The 15,459-nt window shown below is 36.3% G+C and overlaps 1 protein-coding gene across 1 annotated transcript in view; it reads right to left on the reverse strand.

The window, feature by feature from the left end:
- LOC120301140 (telomere-associated protein RIF1-like) overlaps nucleotides 1–15,459 on the reverse strand; it is a 70,868-nt gene that overhangs the window by 43,171 nt on the left and 12,238 nt on the right. The window contains exons 11-28 of the mRNA XM_039327903.1: nucleotides 15,020–15,193; nucleotides 14,780–14,890; nucleotides 14,063–14,125; nucleotides 13,694–13,794; nucleotides 12,959–13,045; nucleotides 9,175–9,248; nucleotides 8,697–8,877; nucleotides 8,357–8,461; nucleotides 8,127–8,276; nucleotides 7,938–8,037; nucleotides 7,155–7,419; nucleotides 5,607–5,649; nucleotides 4,209–4,411; nucleotides 2,311–2,410; nucleotides 2,032–2,163; nucleotides 1,582–1,727; nucleotides 717–806; nucleotides 570–636 (exon numbers count right to left, since the gene is read on the reverse strand). Of these exons, the coding sequence (XP_039183837.1) occupies nucleotides 570–636; nucleotides 717–806; nucleotides 1,582–1,727; nucleotides 2,032–2,163; nucleotides 2,311–2,410; nucleotides 4,209–4,411; nucleotides 5,607–5,649; nucleotides 7,155–7,419; nucleotides 7,938–8,037; nucleotides 8,127–8,276; nucleotides 8,357–8,461; nucleotides 8,697–8,877; nucleotides 9,175–9,248; nucleotides 12,959–13,045; nucleotides 13,694–13,794; nucleotides 14,063–14,125; nucleotides 14,780–14,890; nucleotides 15,020–15,193 (2,192 nt within the window). The remainder of the gene's footprint in view (nucleotides 1–569; nucleotides 637–716; nucleotides 807–1,581; nucleotides 1,728–2,031; nucleotides 2,164–2,310; nucleotides 2,411–4,208; nucleotides 4,412–5,606; nucleotides 5,650–7,154; nucleotides 7,420–7,937; nucleotides 8,038–8,126; nucleotides 8,277–8,356; nucleotides 8,462–8,696; nucleotides 8,878–9,174; nucleotides 9,249–12,958; nucleotides 13,046–13,693; nucleotides 13,795–14,062; nucleotides 14,126–14,779; nucleotides 14,891–15,019; nucleotides 15,194–15,459) is intronic.

Raw genomic sequence — 15,459 nt, forward strand, 5'->3', positions numbered from 1 at the left:
AACATTAAATATTATGAGTTTCCTGCTTGCATTGTTAATATACCACCCTCCTTACAAAATGATTGCATCAAGCATTCTGCAAGATTTCTAGTCACCCATCCATGTATCTGTTTAACAAGATTACGATACTTTAATTACTTGGGAAGACATTGGTTTCAGTAATTTTTTTTCTATCCCTCTCTAAATGTGCTCAGTATTGCTTTAATGAAAATGATAAGAACACAATGGTATTAAATTGTTCTATTTAAAGATAAGCAGCTCTATTAAGAATGAAATTAATTTTTTCTCCAATTGAACATCCAAAACCACAGGATTACCACAATGTATGCACGCCTAAATAATTCTACATGTATCTTATTATGTTATAAGCTCACTCAAATATAATGCTATAATGTTTCTTCCACAATATTTCAGAAAGCCTGCTTTATTGCTTAAGTTTTGTAAAAAGAAAAGAAGAAAAAAATAACAGATTTATTTCTGGTAATATCCTTTCATACAAATCCTTTACCAAGAAAGCTCTAAAAATGCCATTACCCCAAACACAAATAACATTAAATGTAGAAATATACCTGGGCTGTTAATTTGTCCTCTTTCTCTTCATGTTCTTCCTTTATGTCAACTACGATTGGTTTTTCCCTACAACAAAGATCAGTGGTTAAGATGCACTAAAAATGCAAAACCCTTTTTAGAATTCTCTTCTGGTACTTATTACTTACAAAGAATCCTCCTGGTTCTGGGTGTCCCGGGAAAACAGAACAGCATCTTGAGATGTATCCAAATTATTATACATGACAGGAATATCATCCCTGAAAAAAAATGTACAGAAAGGAACACACACTAAACCAAACTTCTATTTCTGAAGAATACATTGGAGGAAATTGAATTCTTTCTTCATCAAAGCACCAGAGAGCAGGACAAGAAACAAGGGTTGGACACTGATCAAAGACAGAAGCAACCTGGAATTAAGGAGAAACTTCCTGGCAGTGAGGACAATTAACCAGTGGAACAGCTTGCCTCCAGAAATCTAGACAGTCACTTGTCTGAGATGGTATGGGTTCTCCTGCTTGAGCAGGGGACTGGACTAGAAGACCTCCAAGGTCCCTTCCAGTTCTATTCTATTCTGTTCTATTCTATTCTCCATCCTATTTAAAAATAATTCTAGCTGAGAATTCTAGAAAATTTCTAGATTGAAAACATCTAGAGGGCACCAAGTGGAGAAGGGTGTTTTATGGTGAACTCTTTTTTACACAAAAGTCTGGTTTAGAAAGCCCCTTGCTAGTTATGGAGTGGATATGCAGAGAAAAAGTATGGGAAACTATATTCTTTAGTTTCTTCGAGGCCATGAAAGCCTGTTCATTGCAAAACCTCCTTCTAATCTTTCCTGGCCACAAAAAGAGTAAATTTTAAAGTCAGAAGCTGGCTGGCAAAATAGAACAGGTGTTATGACTCCTAAACATTAAAAAAAAAAGAGAGAGAGAGAGAGAGAGAGAGAGAGAGAGAGAGAGAGAGAGAGAGAGAGAGAGAAAGAGAGAGAGAGAGAGAGAGAGAAACTGTTAATATGATGAATATAATGTTACAAACCTTTTAGTTCTCAGAACTTCTTTTTGGTGCTCTGTTAAGACTCTTTCTTTTGCTTCTAGAGGAATGAATACGAAGTCCATAGTATTTTCTTCTTCCAAAGGAATGTTTTTGGGATTTGATTTTGACCCTGAGAATTCTAGCTTTATCTTGTACAAGGAAAAAATATCAAAAAGAGAAAAATAGCTTATAAATAGCATGGAGTCTGTATCTCGGGCATAACACAAGAAAGAAATGATGCCCATCCTATTTATAGATGAATAGGAGACCTTTCTGTTCATGGCTGGGAAGGAGAACACGTTTGTAAATTGTAAATTTAACCACCATTTTAAACAAAAGGCCCCATAGCTAGACTATCATGATGTGCCTGTGTCTCCGCATTGATACTTCCTGTAACTACTAGAGATACAACTGCCAAAACTGTAATTTGATCAGTAAACTTCTATGACTTACTTTTTTAGGTGCAATGTGAACATTAATAATTTCTTCCTCTGGTTCATTGATTTGGGCGAGGAATGAGTCCCTTTTTCCATTAGGATTTACAGTCATCCCACTGATGTTTGCATCCCACTGGGAATTCTCTGTCTGTTTTAAGATATTTAACCATAACTTAATACAAATAAATTAAAATACCAATAATACAGCTGAAGTAAAGTTATATAAGTTGGTATTTACTCAAAGAAAACTGCTAATAAAATTCCAAAGTGGAATTAAAAAAAAATCAGAACTTACATAATCAGAATATGCAGTACTACTTCCCTCCATTATCTCACAGCTCTCAAAAACAGGCAGTAAGAGTATGAATTTTTGTTTTGCTTTATTTAAAACAGACCTGCAAGGAAACATAAGACAGCAGTGAAAATTTGGAAATTGTGGTGATATTTAAAAATGTGTTTTCGTCAAAATACTGACAGTTGAAGTTTAAAAAGCACTTTTTTCTTTAGTATTTATTCCACATCTTCAATTTCTGCTACCTAATATTCATATTAAAATAAAAAAACAGATACTAATACAAATAGAAAACCTGTTTTGCCTGAATGATAAAGTAATATAATAATGTATATATTGCTCATTATACATTTGTAATTTGGGAGATTTATCCAAGTAAACATGTTATTAAGAATAGGTTTACTACATTGAGTAAATCTATGTTGAGATACAGTATTACTGTAATTCCAGGCCAGATGATATTTCAATAAAATATGCTCAGAATTCACACAGAGGTTATTTTCACATATACTTTTCTCAAATAATTACTTCCTCATTCATGTCTATCTTAATTTAAAAAATTGAAGAGAAAAAGATTAAGCATTTATAGTTGTAATTTCATACAGAATTCCATTATCAAGTTTACGGTTACAGGAAGTTCTGAACACAAAACTACCAGGACAGAATGGCCTGAGCTCCAGATCTTTTTAAAAATTCCTAACCCTCCTAAGGCTGATTCTAGTTCTTAAGCAAAAATAAAAGTGAAACATTAATTCACAGCAAAAACCAACTCTCATAAAGTATAATGTCACAATACTGCATTGTTTAGCGATATCGACCCCAGCAGTCCTTGTTGCCAACATGAAGCGAGGATTGCAGGTTATTAAGCGAAGGGCTTATGTAACTGCAGCTTGTGACTTCCTGCAGACTCCCCAAAAAACAGTTGTCATAGAAGCCAGCAGGAAGTCACACGTTCCAAGCAAGCCAGCGGGCAGATGAGCACTGTGGAGTCCACCTAGCTAAAGGAGTGGCTGCCGAAGCAGCTTTGTGGTTAAGCAGAGGCACAGGGGTGGCTGCTGTGGCATGGTGCATGTATGGTCAGGAGCACGTGCGGCAAACGGCATGCAGGTAGTTGCTGTGGTGAGACTATGGCCAGCACTGGCTGCTGCAGCCTGGTGTTTGCGTGACAAGGCGCTATTGAATATGAATGGGGGAATGCTGCAGATGTGCACAGCATGGAGAACTACATCCCCGGGACCTCGTACCCCATAGCGGGAAAATATTGGGACCAGGAGTGACTGACAGGAGTGATTTGTGACCCTTGCTGCTGACTTTGTTTGTACAAAGCTGGCAGGGAAGATTGCAAATGGCAAGGATGGGATGGTGGGATGCAGCAACTGTCTGAAATGCAAGGTGGCTGCCAAGTGATTACGTAACTGTCGGGGGTCCTGAGATAAGTTATGGAAATTGTTTGTACTTGGCTTGTTGAAGAGGAAAATCATTTTTTATATATCCTTTTTCTTATTCTTTCTTTTCTTTCTCTCCCCCTTTTCTCTGCACATTTTTTCACTTTGTATATCTTATATTTTTCTTGGATCCATATTATTTTTTTAATTTTTGCATATTTAAATTTTAATAAAATTATTGACAAAAAACCAAGATGTGATCCATCCTTCCTATCAGTTTTGGCTCCGGGGTGCTCAATTGAATGAAGCAACTGGTAGAAATAATAATGAATTTCTTCTTTCTTGTACTGCATCTTTGCAGGTGACTACAGGGGGATGCATCAAAGCACAGGAGAAACTTACTGTGTCATAAATAGAAGGAATGTCTAGATCCAAATTATGCCATGTTATGTGATGGCATGTCTGTTTCCAGGTTGCAAAATGTTATAATAAGCACAAGAATAAAAGATGTCTTACTTTAATTCTTCAGGGTATGTCAGGGTTACCGCTTTTCCAAATGTTGCGTTCCAAAACTGAGCAGCATGGCTGCTTATCTGTTTATTGTTATTTAAAAACATTATGGTCAATAATGGACAAAGCTCTTCCAGGAGCTCACTGTTAAAGGATCCAGTATAGTTTGACTGCACACAAGTAAGGCTGTCTGCCAGTAACTTTTCACACTGAAAGCAAAAATGGTACAAGAAACATTAATTTAAAAATATATACGATGTATTAATCTCATTTGTATTTACATAACAAATATACTGCCCTTTCTAATTTATATCCCACTCTGATTAAATTTATAACAATTAAAACCCAAAACAAGTTATTTTCCAAAAGCAATTAGGCCATCGGCAACTTGGTTGAACGGTGATGGCTAGATGGACACACCTGTGCAGTGTGATTATTTTACTTATTTATTTACAAACCATAAATGCAAAAAGCCTAGGTGGTTCATTGCATCGCCAGTAGAAATAACAATAAAAACACATCACCCGTACATGAAGCAGCACATTTCCCATCATGTCACTATAGTGGACCCCCAACGATTGGCTCCTCCCCATCTTAGCCTGATGCCTTCGTAAAAATAAGGAGATAGCTTGTCATTGCATAAACCTCTATAGGATTCTTAATTCTTGAGTTCTCAGTCTTACTCAACTAGCAGGAGAATAACCATCAACTGAACCTCCCCAAGGCAAAGATTTGCATGCATGAAGGAGGATATTACCCTTATCCCTACCTGTACAGAATATCTCCTCCAGATTTGGAGAGCCACGCAAGGAGGGGCAGATCTGGCCTTATCAACCACATTTGGCATTGATATAGAAAGCCACTGGTAACCAGGGTAGCCCTTGAAGGACTTGTAACCATTTTGCCTGTAAAAATCTACTTAAAGCATTTTCTGCTGCATTCTGAACCAATTGCAATTTCTGAAGGCCATTCAAATGACAAAACTCGACCACACTATCGATTAATTAAGATAAAAAGATGACAATCTGATATTGTTGTCAGAATTGATCCCCTATTCTGTGCAAGTGTATGCTAGCTAGAAATGCCACTGCAGTTTGCAGTATTCTCCCAGCCAAATCTGCATTTCTGTTCCAGAATGTGTCTGAATTGGGAATAACCCTCATAAAGAAATAAGTGAGCATTATTTATTTATTTAAAGGATTTATAAACTGACTCACTTCAGGGGCTTTAGGTGATGTACCAAGTCAAATATAGCACAAAGCACAATGAAGTGAAACAAGCATATGTTTCTGTTATATGTATTAATACTATATTTGTTCTAAAATTAGCTCCAGAACAGCAGGATATTGAATATTGTTAGTATTTAAAAGACAGACAAATAGCTTTTTTCCAGATATAAAGTACCTTGCTATCGAGTCCATAACTCATTCTAGATGGATTAGCAGACCTTGTAGAAAAAAATTATTTTCATGTTAAGTATTTATTCATCGATAAAGTAACAACTGCAGTTTGATTACAATCTTAAGCTGAAATACAATTAATAGCTAAGATATACAGGAGATACTGGTTTAGTTAATAGGATACCCTAAATATATTGAGTACATTAAGAAATGATCTAAGTGCTGAGCACCAGTAACTATTCAGCTATGATATATACTTTATATCCTGCCTTTTTATCCCAAATGTTCGTCCAGGTAACACCAAAAATGAAAATAAAAACAGAATTACAACACTAAGCTACTCAAGTCCATTAAAAAAAACAACAGCAGCAAAGAGCATCCCAGGAAAGTAAAGCTTTTTCCATTTATTTTTTTTTTAGAAAGCAAAAAGAAAATTCTTTGTTTGCTGCCAGAAGATAACAGAGACAAACCCATCTACCAATGGGGGAATAGTCACTGAGAATGCCTTCCTGTACCAAATGTATAGGGACTCACCTGAAGAAGTTAAAAATTAAGGTTTGTGTATAAAACTTCATAATACTTTGACAGTCACATAAAAACAGTTGTTAGACAGTTTATCTTTGTTATGAAGGTTACATATTGTCTGTAACTTCCCAATCAAGAATCTGGACTGACATCTTCAACTGGCTGAGCTTTCTAAACAATTTTTAAAGGCAGCCCAGCACTTTCAAATGAGATGCAGCTGAGGCAAATATAATGATGTCCATCTTAACACATATCAAGGAATGGGCCAATATAATTAAAAAAAACCCTCAGAGAAGTGTTAAGATTAAATTGTAGTCTTGTACATACTTCCAGTCTGTAGCTCAATTAAGAAAACCTTAACTGCAAAATCCTGCAATTTTTTAAACAGATTTGTTAATGAGCATATGAATAATAAAAAAGGGCTGCAATCAAAACCCCCAAATCCCATTTTTGTTTTAAGACAAAGCATTTCTGTAATAATTGTCTTTACTTTCTTAGCAGAAAAATGAGTTTTCCTTGGTGAAGCTTGCATATTGTGCTTGTAATAAATGTTTTGATTACAAAGCTAGTTGGTTCAAGTAATTTAAAAACTGATATAAAAACTGGATTTAAAATGTGATGTTTTAACTACAGAGCTTTAAATTAGGATGCCACCAATAAAGTATATCTAGAAAGTCAAGAGCAGTAGTAGTCAAGGGGTTTCCCATGATTACGATTACATGCTCTCAAATCATTGTCACCTGTTAGGAACCACAGAGATGCTTTTTCTCTGGAATCATCTTTCACTAACCTGGTCCTTCAGAGGTCTTCCAAGGGTGCATGTACCACCCCTGTACCTTCTCCATACATCTTTAATCTGCTTTTGACCTCTTTTAATTTGCAGTTTTTATGAAAGGCCATTCAAAGCCACATGGATAACCTTCCACAATTACTCCAAATTACTTCTATGAGGCAATTTCATCACAATAACATCGGTGTGCAACTGCTGCGTCGGCAAAACCCAGCCCCATAATGTACAAATGCTTACGTTATTTTTTCATATAATGCCGCTAAGGGTTTTGCAATAAATCCAAAGACAGCTCTGACGACAGAAGGCAAAGAGATGTGGCCAATGATATTTTGAAGAACGCCGACAATCTCAAAACCCACAGGAGCTAATTCTTCAAAACCAGACTGCTCAGATGCAAGCCTCTGAAGAGAGTTTGTCAATATTATCAGAAGTTTAATTAAAGAAGACAGCTTGCCAAGGGGATCTTTCTTCTTTTTGGCCCAGTCCATTGGTGTCTGTGGAGCTGAAGAACAATTTAACATTAATTTTGTTTGAAACATACAAACTTAGTAGCATTTTAAAATGAAAAGCTATTCAGATTCCATCATACCTCATACCTATTAGTTGTAATATCATTTGTGGAAGGCAAAAGATCATGCTTCTCTGTTACCATGTTCTAAAGCCAAGCTTGTTTTTATTAAAAGCACAAGTTCATGAGCAATGGGGCACTGGAGGGAGTAAAACAAAGGATACCGTATTTATGACAGCTGCATCTGATTCTGGGGCCATGTGATTGCCACTTGTGACCTTTCCAGCCAGCGTCTGACAAGCAAAGTTAACAGAAGAATTTGGCTTTTGGCAAAAAGGGCCCAAAATTGGTTTGTGGCCATGTGATGGCTCAATAACTGCATGGCTGAGCGACAGATGTCCTGGTTGTAACTGTAGTTGTAAGGTTGTGGAAGAGGTGAAAAAAAATATAAAAGGAAGAAAAAAAGAGCTAGTCTATTCAATATTGCAACATTTCATACTAGCAAATCTTACATCTATTTGCTGGCTGATATTTCTTATCATAAGGTGCAAAATTGATGCATTCAACCATGACTGCTGTAATGCAAGAGAGCGCATCCAACATAGATTGATTCTGAAATAGAAATAAAAGACATTTGTCAAGACAGCATTAAAAAGAGACAAAGAAATACATGTATACTAAGATAAGGGATCTCCACTTACAAGATGTGCTTCATCATCTAATCCAGATATTATTTTGGCACACAGGTCATCACAACATACATTATCTTCTGCTGTTGGTACTAGTAATGTACAGCGGGCAAATGCTTTATACAGTTCTGACCAAGAACGCAATAGTATTTTCGCTGAAGACTGTAGCAAAACAAATTACATTTTAACAAATCTTAGATTCTAAACGGCAAGTACTACTATAGATATTCAAAGTTTCCTACCTGTGGAAATTCAGATGAAAATATACAGTTTACTGGTAGCAACAGTGCACTGTAAATTGCACTGAAATTATGCTCCAAAGCATCACCTTGATTTACATCATTAGTCTAAGGGGGGAAAAAAGTAGTTCAAATTGAAAAATCTTCACAATTTTTAACATTCAAAGCATTTAAATTATTGTACCTAGGCTGACACAATCTGAACTTTATACATTTAAGACAAACTGAAACCTTAACGTTCTTGTTTATTTTTTAAATCTAGTTCTGAAAATTATTTTTATTTCTGTAGTAACATTTTGGTATCTGTAACTGATACTTAAATAGATAAACTAGTTCACTATACCTGTTTAATCCATTCAATTAATGGGTTAACTATAATAGTCCACATTTGCCACAGATAATTCTTATTTTCCAAGTAAATGGCACTCTGACTCATAATTGTGAGTACAGACTCAGTAAAAGACAGAGGAGACGTAGGGCCAGACACAGCACATTCCACAAGAGATTCGTAGTTCAAAAAGAATCTAGTTAAGAAAAAGTAATTAGAATCAAAATTAAAGAGATGCAACTAAATATCCAGTTGGACATAGTCAAATTAATGGTGGTAGTTTTAACTTTTAGAGATGGGAAGGGTAGTGAAGTTATACTTTTAAGTAGGATAACACTACCATTTGTTAATGCATTATTGTTACTCCACGAGGGTTATTTTAAATAAAGTAGCATTTTCAAATAAATTCCGGTACTAGGATACAGAATTTTAAAAACTATTCTTTATTATCAAATAGAATTTTTTTTAAAAAAAACTGTTCTGGAGTACCTACCTTTGACTCTGCACTCCATATTCCAGAAGATCTTCGAAGAATAAGAGCTGAAGTAAGAATAGTGCTGGAGTTCCCTATCAAGAAAGGAAAACCTGGGCAGTAAGTCTACTATTCACTGGAGTATTTCAGAAATGGAAGGTCTATTCTGCCTTACCAATCCTACCCATCGTCATCAGCTTCAGGACTCAATTTCTGTTTTACAAATGTCAACCAACATACTTTTATTAAATAATTCAAACTCTAGATATTACCTTGACATTATAAAGGTTTACTACGTGCCCAAGTATTCTTCCTAGCATCTTGACTGGCAAAATTATGTAAATTCAACTGCCGAAACTTTAGATCTTCCTGCTTTTAATTAATATGTGAATTCTGTCTAAATATATACTGCCTTTAAAAAAAATATTCACCTTCTTTCAGGATTTATGAAAGTTTGCACATACTCTCCACTGAACATTATTTGAGCTTCATGTGGATCCTACTAATATTTAAAGAGAATCTAGGTGACAAAATAACACCGAAGCCTGGTGACTGTTTTGTAAGTAATCCAATGTGAAATATGTCAGTATGAGAATATAATTACTTCCTTCGAATCATGAACTGTTTGAACTAATTTTAGTTACGATAACTGCACCTAAGTTTATCCTGTAATCAATGATCAGTCTCTCATGTTACTCTGCAGGAAATTTAACCCACTTTTCTATGGTAGATTCCTTTAACTCAATAACATCTGAAAATTCCCTAATATGAATTACTCTTTCCAGGTCTTGCCCTACTATTACAATAGGATTTGGGTAGGACTTTTTCTGCATTTAATAGCAAGCAAACTATTCCTAAAAATAAGTATGTTTGGATAATTAATATAGAAGAGAGAATCTGTGTGAATGTTGCAATTAATAGCCAAATATTTGGATCAAATTACCGGAATTCTTTTCTTTCAAAAACAAAAATATTCAACCACAGCAATGCAACTTAGGGAGCAATAGTAGACTGCCTTTATGTGCATTCCTAACCTAGTTAGTTCTTTCTTTCTCTGTGCAAAAAATGAATTCCGAGCGCTGTGCAACATATTTCACCTTCCTGACCCTTTGAGAGAGAATACCATTTTTATGGCACTTTGGAGTATGTTTCTCATTTGTGCAACTTCAAATTTTTAACTGAGAATTAGTACATAGTATATTTGATATGCTGCTGCTCTGGTGGAATAAGGTTATAATATACAGAAGGATGGGGTCAACTCTTGGGATTAGATACTCCTTTCCTAATGGATATACAATTGAAGACATTTTTGTTTACACGGATTATTTGTTGAATCTAAATGATGAGTGCATTTCTATAAAGGAAAAAAAACAATTAAAACAGTTCCTGGTTTTTGAACAGTACGAAAGCTCAACTGGCTTGCTCTCATACTGACGTGTTAATCTTTATCTGTTGTTGTTGTTAATTGCGAAGTCGTGTCCGACCCGTCGCGACCCCATGGACAATGTTCCTCCAGGTCTTCCTGTCCTCTACCATCTTCTGGAGTCCATTTAAATTCACACCTACTGCTTCAGTGACTCCATCCAGCCATCTCATTCTCTGTCGTCCCCTTCTTCTATTGCCCTCAATCTTTCCCAGCATTAGGCTCTTCTCCAGTGAATCCTTCCTTCTCATTAGGTGGCCAAAGTACTTGAGTTTCAACTTCAGGATCTGGCCTTCTAAAGAGCAGTCGGGGTTGATCTCTTCTAGGACTGACCGGTTTGAACGCCTTGCAGTCCAAGGGACTCGCAGGAGTCTTCTCCAGCACCATAGTTCAAAGGCCTCAATTCTTTTGCGCTCAGCCTTTCTTATGGTCCAACTTTCACAGCCATACATTGCAACTGGGAAAACCATGGCCTGGACTATACGCACTTTTGTTGGCAGGGTGATGTCTCTGCTTTTTAGAATGCTGTCTAGATTTGCCATAGCTTTCCTCCCCAGGAGCAAGCGTCTTTTAATTTCTTGGCTGCAGTCCCCATCTGAGGTGATCTTGGAGCCCAGAAAAATAAAATCTGTCACTACCTCCATTTCTTCCCCATCTATTTGCCAGGAATTGAGAGGGCCGGATGCCATGATTTTGGTTTTCTTAATGTTGAGTTTCAAGCCAACTTTTGCACTCTCCTTCTTCACCCGCATCAAGAGGCTCTTTAGTTCCTCTTCACTTTCTGCCATTAGAGTGGTATCATCTGCATATCTTAGGTTGTTGATATTTCTCCCGGCAATCTTAATTCCAACTTTTGATTCATCTAGCCCTGCCTTTCTCATGATGTGCTCTGCATATAAGTTAAATAGGCAGGGCGACAGTATACAGCCTTGCCGGACTCCTTTTCCAATTTTGAACCAATCAGTGGTTCCGTGTTCGGTTCTCACTGTTGCTTCTTGACCCGCATATAGGTTTCTCAAGAGACAAATGAGATGGTCTGGTACTCCCATCTCTTTAAGAACTTGCCACAATTTGTTGTGATCCACACAATCAAAGGCTTTTGCATAGTCAATGAAGCAGAAGTAGATGTTTTTCTGGAACTCCCTAGCTTTCTCCATGATCCAGCGTATGTTGGCAATTTGATCTCTAGTTCCTCTGCCTCTTCGAAATCCTGCCTGTACTTCTGGTAGTTCTCGATCCACATACTGCTGGAGTCTAGCTTGTAGGATTTTAAGCATAACTTTACTAGCATGTGAAATGAGTGCAATGGTGCGATAGTTTGAACATTCTTTGGCATTGCCTTTCTTTGGAATTGGAATGTAAACTGACCTTTTCCAATCCTGTGGCCACTGTTGAGTTTTCCAAATTTGCTGGCAAATTGAGTGTAGCACTTTTACTGCATCGTCTTTTAAGATTTTGAATAGCTCAGCTGGAATACTGTCACCTCCACTAGCTTTGTTGTTGCTCAGATTTTCTAAGGCCCATTTCACTTCACATTCTAGGATGTCTGGTTCGAGGTCAGTGACCATCTCATTGTGGTTATCTGGGATGTTAAGCTCATTCTTGTATAGTTCTTCTGTGTAGTTTTGCCATCTCTTCTTAATCTCTTCTGCCTCTGTTAGGTCTCTGCCATTTTGGTCCTTTATCATGCCCATCTTTGCATGAAACGTTCCCTTCATATCTCCAATTTTCTTGAAGAGATCTCTGGTCCTCCCTATTCTGTTGTTTTCTTCTATTTCTTTGCACTGTTCATTTAAGAAGGTATTCTTATCTCTTCTAGCTATTCTCTGGAATTCTATATTCAATTGGGTGTATCTTTCTCTTTCTCCTTTGCCTTTCGCTTCCCTTCTTTCCTCAGCTATTTGCAAAGCTTCCTCAGACAGCCATTTTGCTTTCTTGCATTTCTTTTTCTTTGGGATGGTTTTAGTTGCTACCTCTTGTACAATGTTGCGAGCTTCCATCCATAGTTCTTCAGGCACTCTGTCTATCAGATCCAGTTCCAGATCCAGATCTTTATCTGACTGACATGTTAATCCTTATCTGGGAATGTCTCAATTTCCACTCAATGTTTTAAACTTAAGCAGATGGATGTGACATTCTGACTCATCAGCTTTTGATTTCTGCTTTAGGAGAAGGTCACCTTAACCAATGTGTAGAAATTCCATATCCATTCTTGTAATAGTTTAGGAATTTAGGATCTAGTGGGATTAAGAGAACCACTTATAAATATCTATGACTGAAATCTTACCAGTTATATCTCTTTTAGGAAATAAGGCTCATGTGGCATACCATCTTTGTGTAACTAATCGGAGCAGTATCACACACCATATGCATTATACTTACATTCAGAAGATCCAGGTCAGCAATCAGATAGGCTGGTGATCCCAATACTTTTGGAGGCAGTTCTTTAATAGCCACTTCTAACAAAGACTAAAACAGAACGCAAAGTATTTTATTTAACAAGTAACAAGGAAAAATAATTAATTGGTATTTATATCAAATCAACGCTAAAATTAGAAAATACTATTCTCCTTTGATAATACATTAATGTTAATTCAAAAACTATTTTATAATGAAAAAAGTCAAGATTACCCAAAGCAGCATTCTCCTGCACAGCAAATAAACACTATTTATAGCTTATATCATCATACAAATATGACTTATCCAAAGTATTCTGTTGTGTATTTGTACATATAATAGCAAAATCTGCCCTTGAGCTTTAATAAATAAATAAAATGCTAGAATCACTCTTGTAAGTAGGAGAATATTTGTAGCTCAGGGTTGAAATGGGGGGGGGTCCTCGGTGTTCTCATAAGCATCAATGATTTTACCTAGTTTGGCTAATGAAACATCTTGACGAAAGCAACCAAACTCACAGCATCAAGGACCCCTCAAGTACATAAACTTCTGAACAGCAAAATATTGCGTGAGCTCTAATAAATAAATAAAATACCAGAACCACTCTTATAAATATATAAACCCCTAAAAAGGATATCCAATTTAGGGTTCATTTTATATAAGAATGCTGAATACCATCAATTTAAAATTCACACATGTAAAAACTCTATCAATACTTACCAATGAGTTTAATACTGGCAATTGTTTTGACATAATAATGTTTTTTAAAGTCTGCAGCAACATGGTTAATACTTCTGAATTCGACTGCTCTCTTTTGTTGCCTAGAAATAAGTTATGCATGCGGTGGTCAATCAGATCTTATAACACTAGACCCAGTAACAGCTTCATACATTAATTGCATTTTTACCCAGATCCCATTTCGGGCAAATCACTTCTAAATAATAAAGTTTAACTTCAAGCTGTGTTCAAACATGGTATGTAGATGGTACACCAATTTATTTAGATAGCCATAAGCGTAAATGAATAAATTCAATATCTTCTCACTTTCATACGGTCTCTGTACAATTAAAGCACATAAACAATTATTACCTGGTTCAATTGCAGCTTTCACAAAACCAACTAATTCTTTCCATATAGCAGTGAGCATACAATCTGCAAGGCATGATGTTTAACAAAAGGAAAATCAAGGTGAAAAATCAGTAGGTAGATTTATATTAAGAAACATTGGAACAGGTGCCTGAACGATGCTGACTACTGTACTATAAGAAGCTTTTTTAAAAGAAAAAAAATGCCCACTGAAGAATTTTCTGTGAGTAGAAGAAAAAAGCCACACACAACTGGGTAAGCTGTTTACATCCAAATCACCAGGGCAGCCATTTCCTCCCTTTTAAAAGTCAGCAAAAAGGTTTCTGGGGCTTATCTTGTCTGGAGGGAGACAAGGAACTAATTCAGTTTACTTTTCAGGAATGGTAAGGAGCAAAGAAGGAAAAATGGAATAAGTCTGCAAGGAACGGTCCAACCAAAGACTCAAAATACAATCCCAATAGAGTACAGTCAGTAAAATGCTCAGCTCCATCTATCTGAGCAACTAAAATGAGCTGTGATTATCAATTTTTTCCTCATCTTTTTTTCTTATGACTTGCCTCTTTCCCACTTTAAGCCTGACGGCGAGAGCTGTCTAACTGATTTATTTTTGATTCATTTAGTTATATTTATATAGTATTCCTTTACTTAATGCCTTTTGACTTTGGAGTTGTAGTTATCTGCTTTCAATAAATACTTTAACCTGCACAAAAAAAAACTTACCAGAAATTTCTTTTCCGACTGCAATGAAGCCATCCTGAGCTGCATTTATGAAAACACTGGCATGTTTGCAGAAGAAGGGAAGACTGGTAATTACTGGATACTGAAGAGGTTCTATATAAGAAGGCAGTAAAGAACTATTATCACTGACAAAAGGTATGAGAATCAGCAGTTTTTAAAAATAAAACTAAGGTTGCAGTATTTTACTTGTTAAAAAAATTGTTTTATCAACCAAAGAGTTACCTAAACTAAGTACAATATTATTTTCCTCGGCAAAAGTCAATATTTCCTGTCCCTTAAAGAAGTGAAGTAGCATTTCAATTCCTAGAATCTGAATAGATGGAATGACAACAGCTCCTCCGATGCTAGCATTCTGAGTCATCCTTGGACTGGCAACATTTCCAAAAGGGAAAACCCCTGAAATAAAAAAGTTGCATTTTTCGTCTCTCACTTCTAGCAGAGAAAATTGTTCATATGGGGGGGGGGAGACACCCCACCCCATTAGGAGAATCTTGAAAAGATGGTTGATGGAAATGAGGTTGAAGATCTGATTATGTCTCATGCTTCTAACAATAGGATTGTACTTCAAAGCTTTATGCTTCTAGCCAGCGTATTTTATTTAGAAAGTTTCCCCAAATGTGTAAGACGCTATCTTCCATTACGGACCTATTGTATGCTTAAAC

Source organism: Crotalus tigris, unplaced genomic scaffold (assembly GCF_016545835.1).
Source record: "Crotalus tigris isolate CLP2741 ecotype Arizona unplaced genomic scaffold, ASM1654583v1 scf7180000024369.3102671, whole genome shotgun sequence".
NCBI lineage: Eukaryota > Metazoa > Chordata > Lepidosauria > Squamata > Viperidae > Crotalus > Crotalus tigris.